Source organism: Lolium rigidum, chromosome 6 (genome assembly GCF_022539505.1).
Source record: "Lolium rigidum isolate FL_2022 chromosome 6, APGP_CSIRO_Lrig_0.1, whole genome shotgun sequence".
Lineage (NCBI taxonomy): Eukaryota > Viridiplantae > Streptophyta > Magnoliopsida > Poales > Poaceae > Lolium > Lolium rigidum.
This window is the reverse complement of record NC_061513.1, coordinates 303,334,931-303,346,542: the sequence shown is the minus strand read 5'-3', so window position 1 is coordinate 303,346,542 and position 11,612 is coordinate 303,334,931. Positions and strand designations below refer to the sequence as shown.

Sequence of the window (11,612 nt, the reverse complement as noted above, 5' to 3'; positions counted from 1 at the left end):
ATGGCGGGTGGTAGCGGCGAGGCATTGGCGGTGGACGCCGAGGTGGTCATCGTCGGCGCCGGGATCGCCGGGCTCGCTACTGCGCTGGCGCTGCGCCTGGTCGGCGTGGGCGGCGTTCTGGTGCTGGAGCGACACTCCGAGCTGCGCGCCACGGGCGCCGCGCTCACCGTCTACCCCAACGGCTGGATCGCGCTCCGCGCGCTCGGCGTCGCGCACAAGCTCACCTCCCGCTACGAAGGCTGCGGAACGTGCGTGAGATTTCTGATTTCTCCCAATCGCAAGCATAGCATTTTTTTTTTGTTTTTTTATGGGGAAGAAAGCTATGACCTTGATTTGGTTGTTGTGATCGCTCGAATCAACTATCTTTCTGCATGCAGATTCCGGGTGACCAATCTTGATAATGGAGAAACTAAAGTGTTTCACTTCGCTGGACGCGAAAGCAGGTTGGTGCCTTGGTTGTTGAGTTTTTTTGTTCAATTCCCTATCTGTTGAATACTACCTCCGTTTTAAGGAATGAGGCGTCCTCGTTTTACGTGTTTTTTGTTTGACTAAGAATTACTTCAAATAGATAAAGATTACTTGTATAAAATTAGTATCATTAAAAAGTGCATTTCAATATGAATCCAACGATACTAGTTACATATAATATAATCAAGATTTCGTTGTTCAATTTTTACGGTCAAAGTTCGTCTTGGAATACGTGTGCCCTTTATTTCTTGAAACGGAGGTAGTAGATGGCAGAGTCGCACAGTTAATAAACTCGGAGATTTTTGTTCGTGTTCACCTATTCACCCCAAGCTTAATAATCTGATAAATTTGGTTAAACCGATGAAAAAAGCAATGAACTCAAGGTGAGGCGGGCGGATCGAAAGGCGCTGCTGGAAGCGCTCGCTGAGGAGCTCCCGCCGGGCACCATTCGCTTCTCGTCCAAGCTCGTATCCTTCAACACTGAGACGGCTGACAGTTCGCCGGAGACTGTCGTTCTGCAGTTGGACGACGGCACAGTGATCCGAGCCAAGGTAAGTCAACTTGCAGTTGCAGCTGTGGCAGTGCACGCGTGATCTGTAACTTTATTCCATCAGGTGCTGATCGGGTGCGACGGGGTACACTCGGTGGTGGCGCGGTGGCTAGGACTGCCGGAGCCGGTCACGTCGGGCCGTTCCGCGGTCCGTGGGCTCGCCGTGTACCCGGACGGCCATGGCTTGAAGAAAGAGGTCCGGCAGTTCCTCTCGGAGGGCCTGAGGGCCGCCATGGTGCCCATCAACGACATGAAAGTATACTGGTTCCTCGTCAACAACACTGTCGCCGTAGAGAAGGAAGCCCGCACAGACCCCGTGAAGATCCTGCGGGAGGTCACCGACAACTTGGGCATACACATGCCGCCGGAGTACCTCGACGTGGTGCGCCACTCCAGCCATGACAGCCTCTCGTGGGTGCCGCTGCTCTACCGGTCGCCTTGGTCCATCCTAACGGGCCCGGCGGCTCGTGGGCCGGTCACGGTGGCCGGCGACGCGTTCCACCCCATGACACCGGACTTGGCGCAGGGCGGGGGCTCCGCGCTGGAGGACGCGGTGGTGCTCGCCCGAGCTGTGTCGCGGGCGGCCACGCCGGCAGAGGGGGTGGCAGCCTATGTGTCGGAGCGGCGTGGCCGGGCCGCCTTGCTGGTCGCCGGTGCCTACCTGTCGGGCTGGGTCCAGCAGGGCGGGACCGATGTGCAGGGTCTGCGAGGTTGTATTGTCAAGCTGTTCCGTGACTGGATCTTTTACAGGTTCATCTTCCGTAGGCTCGCCGGTATGATGTGGTACGATTGCGGCGACCTGGTGGCGCCGACATCTAATGAGGAGGGCAAGAACCACTCAGAGTGACGTATTCCATCCCGTCTCTATAAAGTTGTCTTAGATTTGTTAAAATTTAAAGATATCTAGACATTATTTATTGTATTATTTAATGTATAGATATGTCTAAAGACAAATAAGTATAAGACAAGTTTCATGAGATAGAGGGCATACTATGTACTTTTACTTATATTCAAAGCCAATATGATGAATTTTCGGAGCCACAGTCTAAGTGGATGGGTTAGTTAAAGTCTAACAAAGACTTTGAACGGTCACATAAAAGACCGCTCCTAGATCGTTCATGTCCAAGGCTCGCGTCGCAATAACAGCTCTCTCTCCTTGTGTCTGTGTGTTTTGTCTTCCAGCTCGTGTTCGTACGTGTTGAGTTCATCACAGAAAATTCAGAGAGTGAGAGAGTAGATCATAGCCTTCAAAAAAACTAACAATTTGATCCCAGGATCTGTTGTTAGGCAAACAAGGAGGTTACCATTGCGCTATGATCTAACAATTGACCACCCCCTCGGGTCGCCCTCCTCTGGCGGCCGAGGGGCAAACCCTAGACGCCGCCTCTCACCCCCCCACCTCCTCCCTTCCCTGCCTCGCCGCCGCCGGAGGGGGGCCGGCAAAGCCGCGCGCTCCCCGAGGAAGGTGGCGGCGGGGCGCTTCTTCCCCTCGCGCGTCCCTGGCGAGAAGGAGCTCGCTCGGGCGCGGCTCAGGGCGGCGGGCGCGACGGCGTGCGGTGGAGCTCGCCGGTGTGCCGCGGGCGTGGCTGCTTGGCGGGCACGGTGGCTCTTCTTGCCACTGGCGGCGCGTGGAGCTCCGGCGGTCGCGGGCGGCCGGGCCAGATCTGGGCCAGGCTGGCCGTGGCGGCGCGGCGGCTGGCCGGCGCAGGCCCTCCCCTGGTCATGGAGGTGCTACGGCTTGCTGCAACAACAGCGGCCACGGCGAGGGCCCTGGGCCGGGAGGGCTGCGCGGCGGCGGCTTCGGTGTTGGCCACGAGGTTGCTGCGGGAGGTCTGCGTTGGTGGCGTGGTTGCGTGCTGGGGCCGTGCGGCACGGTGGTTGGTGTGCCGTCGCCGGCGTGTGGAGGCCAGGGCGGGCGCGGCATGCCTGGGAGGAGGAGCTCGGTGAGGGGCGGCCTCGGTTTCCTCGGCGGTGTGGTGGCTGTGGTGGTCACGTGGGCGGCGTGGCGGTCGAATCTGGGAGTTCTTGTCTACGGACTTCGGTGTTCGTCTTCGGGCCCCGTGTTGGTGCTGGTCGGCGTCCCCTCTATGTGGCGTTCCGGCGGCGCCCACGGTGTTCTTCGGCGTTACTTCGTTGGCTACAGGCGCGTTGCTCCGGGGTTCGCGATCCGGCGGTTGCAGGTGGTGGTCTGTGCCGGTCCTCTTTTGGGCGGGCGCGAGTTTTCTTGGGACTCTTCGCTGGGCGAAAGCTTTGTCTTGGCGGCCGGCCAGGACCGACGACGGTGACGCCCGTGGGCGCCGCTTCCTTCTTGAAGGCGTCATCGAAGCGGGTGTCTCTTGATCTCCGCCCGGGCTCTCCAGGGGAAACCCTAGATCCCTCACGGGATCGGGCGAGGGCGGCGCTCTTGTGTCGCTTTGCCTCTTGGGGCCTCGCTTTGGAAGTCCGCTTGTCAGAGGGGTTTGTGGAGTGCTTTGGCGGTTTCGGTGGAGGCGGGTTCGTCTTCGGCCAGGTGGGACGCGGCCTCGGGGTCGGTGTGGTAGTTGGAGCGGTGGCTCCGGTCTTTTCGCTTCCGCCTGTTGCGTTGAGGTGTGGTGTCGACCTGGTTGGTCGTCGACCCGTGTGGAGCGCAGCCTCGGGGCTGGCGTGTGGTGTCGTGTTGTAACGGCTTTCGGCCAGTTTTCCTCATAAACGGGCCAACTCTTTTCTCCTATATCAATGAAAGGCAAAGCTTTTGCCTCGTTTCAAAAAAAAAACTAACAATTGCCATCAGAGCCAAAAAACTAACAATTGCCATCAGAGCCGAACGGTTCAGAGCCTTGGGTGTTTGGCAGCGGTGATCAGAGGAGTTCGGCGGTAGCAAGTGGGGATAAGTCTCCCAACAACGGCCATAGGAGCAGCAGTGTTATAAACGCGACAAGCAAATAACGAAGAACGATAAAGGAAAACGCAGCGGAGACACGAGATTTAACGTGAAAAACCCCTTCCAACACAGAAGGGGAAAAACGGACACCAGCTAGCAAAACTTCACTATATCGGGGAGTGTTTACAAACGCCGTGGGTTATCTTATAATCTGATAAACCCTAATCTACGGCTTACAAGATGTATATAGGCGGTGGCAACGATCCGTACCGCCGGGGGCTGCCGCCCACCGCACCCCCCTTCGCAGGCGTCCCTGCAGGGCAAGCTTCGGCCCAATCCTACCGGCGATGGGTCTCGCTCCGCTCGTCAGAAGTTAGCCTCCCTTTAGTATATGAATTTGGATCACAATATAACATGCAACATCGGCGGAAATTACACGCCAGCGGTGGCGAGGAGGGCTGCTGGAAGGTCCACGAACGTGCCATTGCAGTATCCGATGTTGACAGATACGAACTACACGCTGTGGGCTGCAAAGATGAAAATCTTGATGAAGCATGTGCGTGTCTGGTCTGCGATTGAAGGCACCGGTAAGTATCACCAGGCTGCAGACGAGGGAGCGTTCGCCGCGAGTTAAATAAGATATTTTGCGTGATAATGGTCCGCCGTCCTCAGCTCTATTTATAGTACCCTGTTAGGGTTTTACAGATTACAAGATCATAACAACTACAACTTATCTATCGCATCTATACAACGTGTAGAACATACATGTGATGACACAAATCATAACTAACCTAGCTATATCTCTAAGCAATACAGTTAGTTAACATTCCCCCTCAATCTCAGCCGGCTGAAATGAGGTTGAGATTCCGCTTACAACGAGCAAGAGTAATCTTAGTTAGTGGTTTAGTAAATGCATCCGCCACCTGATCATGTGAGGAGACAAACCTCACATCTAGAGCTCCAAGTGCCACCCTTCTCTCATACGAAGTGGAAATCGACTTCGATATGCTTAGTACGGGCATGAAACACCGGATTTGCTATAAGATACGTTGCACCGAGATTGTCGCACCATAACACAGGAGCTTGAGGCTGAGGAATCTGCAATTCCTTGAGCAAGGACTGAATCCAAGTCCCTTCTGCAGTTCCATTCGCGACAGCCTTATATTCAGCTTCTGTCCATGATCGAGAGACAATTGGCTGTTTTCGAGCGCTCCAGGAAACAAGATTAGGTCCAAAGAAAATAGAGAATCCACACTAGTAGAAAAAGGGGCAGTAGGCCCGGTCCATTTGGGCCTTCAGTCCCGGTTCCCAAACCGGGACCAATTGGGCGGGACTAAAGGGGGTACCCTTTAGTCCCGGTTCAAAGTTGAACCGGGCCTAAAGGCCTCGACTCGTGGTGCGACCAGGGAGCTCGCGGTGGAAGGCCTTTGGTCCCGGTTCGTGGTACGAACCGGGCCATGGTTTCTCTGCCGCGGCAGAGAATTGCTATTTCTCTGCCGCGGCACAGGTTTAGGCTGTACCAGCGTTTCTCTGCCGCGGCAGAGAAACAGGGCGTTTCTCTGCCGCGGCAGAGTTTCAGCAATGCATATATATCATTCAAGAAACCACAAAAAATCGTCATGAATATATATAGACATCGTCAACAGTACACGACATCGTCAACAGTACACGTAATGCATGCATATTTACAATACAACATCTCCTCGACGGATTTCATCCCCCGTCACGATCCGCCGATAGTGCTCTCCACCGGGGTAAGGGCCTCGGTAATAAAGAATCCCGCGATTTCCTCTTGAATTGCTTTTATTTGATCCTCCGTTATGAGAGTGTTCCGCAGGCGTGTCATCTATATTTAAAAAGGGAGATCAATATATGAATGGAACTCAATACAATAGATGGTACTAATTAAGATTAATTGTGAAATTTTGTTATCGTACACGAGTGTGGTGTATACGGGCATCCCCACCCTTGGGACAGGCCATGTCACGCATGAAGGTGCAGACGTAGTATCCACATAAGTTATTCCCTTGTTCCTGCCTCATACACTTTACGAAAAAATAGTTCGATCAAACTAATAATCAAGCATCGTATTGAAAGTAAATATCATATATAAAGTTTCACGGACATAGCTATATATATAGTACTACTTACAGGGTAATCTTCAAATGTAAGCTCCAGTTTCCATTTACCCGGAACAGTATTGATGAACCGTTTCCAAGCCCTGCCCGGCAAAAAATAATGAGTAAATGAATAATTGATTAGTTGATGATATCTTCGAATTAGAACACATGAAGATGCCAATACGAAATTGATTGAAACTACCTCTGGAGGATGGCAGCCATGTCCGCCCATTCCGCATATTCTTTACGTTTCGAGTCCATGACTTTTACGACTCCAAGGGGAAGATCAATGATTAGGAGAATAAAGTGGAAACTGCACAAGCATAGCTCAATGATTACGAGAATAAAGTGGAAGGTGCACAAGCATAATGTATGTTATATATAACACTCACTTGAAGTTGTAGGAAAAGAATATATCCTCTTTGTCTGCTTGCTTCTCTAAAAACATTACGATGTTGTCCTCTGTGTCCTTGGCGAAGTCTTGAACCGTAACTTCATGAACTGTATTTGGGTCTATGAACCCCAGCGGTAGGAGCTTGCCTCTTTTGTATTCCAGCTTCTTCATTCTGCATAATTAAATGTATAGCGTACACAAAGAATATAATGAGGATAATTGTTAGTGCAAATGAATGAGCTACAAACTTAATTAAACAAATAAATCACTTACGAGCGGTAGCAACCGATGACAGCTTTGTCGAGGGCGTCTTGATTGAATAACTGAAACAGCTTCTTCTAACTCAAGGTTTATCTCGTCTTCCCCCGGAAGTAATGCTCATCTCTAAGATACACCGTGAGGTAGCTTTCACTTCTTCGATAGGCTTTCGGGTACCATTCATGCAACCTTCGCATCCGAGTCCCTAGACGCGCGAGCTCGCCGGGTTTGACGAGATCTTTTCCGTATCTATACGTGTTTACCACTTGAGCCGTTGGATAGTAATCTTCGTACTCAACCGATGCTCCACCGAGCTCTAGCCGCCCGTTCGATCATCGATGCCGTCTCGCATCATGATATGGCTCCACGATGAAGTGGGGTGCGGCCTGAATGTCCTGCTGTCCAAGCTGGGCGACTTTTTTTGCTTCTTTGCTCGCTCTAGAGGACTGTCCAAGAGAGCGGTCATAATCAGCTCTCAGCTCAGGTCTCTTCATTCTCGTCTCGGCAAAGTGCTTCACCGTCGCGGTGGAATAAACATCTTCTTCGGCGCAAGAAACGCCTTTTGCTCTTCGATCTGCTCATGTGGTAACAACTCCGGAGTCCGTGCCCTCATTGGAGTTGATGATCTCTTCGGAGCTGTAGGAGGTGCCGCGGACCGCTTCCTCTTTTGCTTAAGTGGAGGCGGCGGAGTCTCCCGACGAGGAGGAGGAGGCGGCGGAGTATTTTCACGCGGAGCAGACCGGGTCATGGATAGGGGAATCATCATCGCGCAGAGGAGAATCATCACGCGGAGGATACTGCACAGGTGGCGGAGGAGGCGGAGGTGGCCTGCTTGTTGGCTTCTCACCTGGAAACACAATGTTCTCCTTCCGCCATTGCACGGTGGTTCTACGGGCTTCTCTCAGTTCTTTGATTTCCCCATCTTCACCTGCAGGGTGCTCAAGCACCAACCCCTCATAATCTCTCAACACTTCATCCACCATCACAACAGCAAAGTCGTCTTGGACCGAACGGCAATGGTAAGACCTTGTAGGTAAGAGGATGCCGACCGCCGCCTTGAAGGATAGGTTGAAAACTTTAACATGCAGCTCACAAGGACGGCTCTCAGTGAGATCATCCACGCGGGGGGGGGTAGCGAGGAGGCTCGACCACCTGGTCATCATCATCATCATTATCCACCTGCTGAGAGAAAGCCACGCTGCTTTTCCGGTGTGGTTGAGATTGCAGCGGGGCGATGGCATTGAGCAATGCAGGATCTACAGCCTGCCCCTGAGCCATCTGAGATGTAAGTACTTGGGTTACCATGGTTAATTGGGCTTTCATGGTGCTCATACCCTCCTCTAAGTTAGCCAGGCGGTCTGTTTCCCTTGCCTTCCTCCTCTCATTGCTTTTATCAGGAAATCTCTTCCTTTCCGCAGGAAAGCCATACTTCCACGGAACGGAGCCTTCGTGCCTCGTGTTCGTCCGCCGTGTTCTTTGTTCCCAAGGGCGCGTGTCAGCTCATCGTTCTCTCTTTCGGGCTGGAACAACCCCGCCTCCACGTCCCTATGTGCTCTTTCCGGGGCATCAATGGGAACCTTCGCATGAGCTTTCTTATAGATGCACTTCCCTGTTTCTGGATCCAACGTTCCCCCAATCCCGTAGAACCACTCCTTGCACCGTTCGATCCAACCGTGTGTCCCTAATCTGATCCCTTTACTGGTCAGTTCCGCCTCAGCTGCTTGCCACTTAGGACGGTTAGCCCTGTATCCACCGGACCCGGAATTTGGTGATATAGCTTCAACGCAGCATTTGCCTTATTTATTTCCGACCTTCTCTTAAATTCTTCCGACTCCGTGCTCGTACTTCACGAATTCTTCCCGAGTGAGTTTTTACCTTCTCATTGTCCGGAGTCTTCTTTATCTTGATAAGGCGGCGCAATCTTTTCTTGTGGCTCTTGAATAGTTCGGCCATCTTCTTCTTGCCAAACTCGCGGAGGGCCTGCTCCATCTTGGCCTTTTCGGCGTCACCCCCTCTTCGGGTACTATGTTGAAATGTGACATGAGCTTGTCCATAATGCTGTTTTTGGCTACATCATCGATATAAAGACCTTGACCTTCTTCCTCTGCAGACAGCACTAGTCCCTTCGGCTTGTGCCATTCTCGAACGGTGATCGGGACGTGGTCCCTAACAAGCACTCCGCATTGAGCTATAAATGCCTTTGCACCTTTCTCCGGAGCAATCGGTTTACCATCCTTTTCGATGTGGGTGATGTCGTGCCTAACACCGTCATCCAACTTTTTGGCCGGGCCTCGCTTCCTCGAATTTACAGAAGAAGTGCTCGATCCGGAGGGCTAAAAAATAAATAATTCATAGTCAGTACAATTTAATTAGTTAATGCATCTAGTCGATCAACAGCGGCTTAATTAGTTTATATACCTCGGTGATAACTACAGTTCGGGAGCCATTATGATGATCTTGTTCCTCACCTGCGCCACTAGGATCTTCTTCCTCAATATTCTCCGCTCCCTCACCGGAGTCATTCAAATAAGTTGCGGTGACATCGTCACCGCCATCATCTGGAATAACGTCGTCGTCGCGATCATCCAGAGTACCGTTTGCTATGAGGTTCTCCATGAAATTTTCTTGAAATTCATCTCTGTCCATGCTTTCTACAACGACCTGCAAGCTATACATAGGAACCATCATATGATCAAATTAAGGATAATGCAGAAAACTGAAAATGGAGTTACATATGTAGTTCTTAACTAAGGATCGATAATATAGTGCTGAAAGCGGATAGTGCAGATTACATGCATACATAGATCGGGTTCATGTTTATTTAACCCTAATACATATCAATCACTACTACAACCACTCAACCGCGCAGACCGGGTCCTGAGCCGCGCTGGGTGTACCCCCAAAGCCACGGAACAACAACGGGAGCATAGCTAACATGAGATCCCCGCATAACGCTCCATCCGGTCCTATACATGTTGTCTAACGCGTACATGTAATGGCGAACGTGCTGGTCCTCCGCTTCAATGCGCTGAGCTACCTCCTCCGGCGGGGCCGGCTCCCTCTGAAACGACCGTGGCCCATAAGACCTCCACCAAAGAATATCCGGGTCGACAACGGGACCCGGATTCCGCACCAAGGTGCGCGACCCGGAAGCTAAGACCTCCCAGTGCCACCCCGGCGGAGCCCGGTCCCGGACCTCCCCATCTGCTCCATCTCCTCTAGAAGAGTCAGACCACGGCGCGGCGGCTGTCGCGGCATCGTAGCTACGAAAACAAATCATATATGTACTAATATAAATAAAAAACATGATATTGTGCTAAATAAAAAACTTCACTACTTTTGTACTAACGCCGCGTTCCACGACCCCGGATCGATCGATCCGGATCGGGGTCGGGAACGACAGCGGGAGCGGTAGCGGGAATTGAATGACCCTGTTTTGGGGGCGTCGGCAGGGGCGCCGGCAGTACCGGCACCGCCACGGACTCAGCGCTCCTCCTCGCTCGCTCTTTCTCTATTTCGCGACCCTAAGTCTATGTCGCGGCGGCACCGCTACGGACTCGGCACCGCCACGGTCTAAGTCGTCGGCGCGCGCGGGGCGGCGCCGACACAAATGAATCTATTTTGTAATTTTTCTAACTTTTTTCTAACTAATTTTACTAACTTTTTTCTAACTAATTTTACTAACACTAACTAACTAATTTTATAACTTTTCTCTAACTAATTTTACTAACACTAACTAACTAATTTTACTAACACACTAACTAATTTTACTAACACACTAACTAATTTTACTAACACATTAACAATATATACTAACAACTATACTAACAAATTTTATAATTAACTATACGAACAATTAATAATATACTAACAATATACTAATACACTAATTAACAAAAATAAATAAGAAAAAAAGGGGCCGGGGCGCGCGCGGCTCACCTTGCCGCGGAGAGGAGAGGACGCGGTCGAGGAGGACGGCGGCCGACGCGGCCGGCGGCGTCGTGCGGCGGTGGTCGATCGAGGAGGCGCGCGGGCGGCGGCGGTGGTCGAGGAGGACGGCGGCCGACGCGGAGGGCGCGGGAGCACGGGGCGCGCGGGCCGGGAGATGGTGGCGGACGGAGAGGGAGGCGGCGGCAGGAGGGGGCGGCGGCGGAGGCTGCGGTGGAGGCGGTGGCGCACGCGGCGGCGGAGGTGGTGGCGCACGGCGACGGCGAGCGACGGGCGCGGCGCGATCCGGGCAGCTCGGCGGCGTCCAAGCGCTCGTCTCCGCGGGATTGATCTCCGCGGAGACGAAGTGTTGGCTTATATAGTGGAGGACCCTTTGGTCCCGGTTCGTGGCACCAACCGGGACCAAAGGCCCCCCTTTGGTCCCGGTTTGTAATAGAAACCGGGACTAAAGGTCATTTTTGCTGCGTTTTCGCTGCGCGCGCAAAAAAGGCCTTTAGTCCCAGTTTGTATTACAAACCGGGTCCAAAGGCCACTGTTTAAAAAAAGTTTCATTTCCGCCTTATTTCAAATGAAAAAAAAGCCACCGCACTGCGACACGTGTCCACCGCCGCCCGCGCCATGCATGTACTGGCCACCGCCACCGCCGTGTACTGGCCACCGCCGTGTACTGGCCACCGCCGCCACCGCCACCGCCATGTACTGGCCACCGTCACCGCCGTGTACTGGCCACCGTCACCGCCGTGTACTGGCAACCGCCACCGCCGTGTACTGGCCACCACCGTCACCGCCATGTACTGGCCACCGCCGCCGTGCCACACGTGTCCCTTCCCCGTGCCACGTGTCCCTCCGCCGTGCCACACGTGTCGCTTACCCGTCCGACGCCGTCATGTGCCGGCCACCGCCGCCACCGCCACCGCCGTGTACTGGCCACCGCCGCCACCGCCACCGCCGTGTACTGGCCACCGCCACCACCGTCACCGCAGTGTACTGGCCACCACCGTGCCACACGTGTCC

General features: G+C 53.1%; 1 protein-coding gene across 1 annotated transcript; it reads left to right on the top strand.

The window, feature by feature from the left end:
- On the top strand, positions 1–1,868 carry LOC124664502 (monooxygenase 2-like). Its single transcript, XM_047202009.1, has 4 exons — positions 1–248; positions 378–443; positions 839–1,019; positions 1,083–1,868. The coding sequence occupies exons 1-4, from the start codon at positions 1–3 to the stop codon at positions 1,863–1,865; spliced, it is 1,278 nt and encodes a 425-aa protein (XP_047057965.1). The 3' UTR covers positions 1,866–1,868.
- The last annotated feature ends 9,744 nt before the right edge of the window (positions 1,869–11,612 follow it).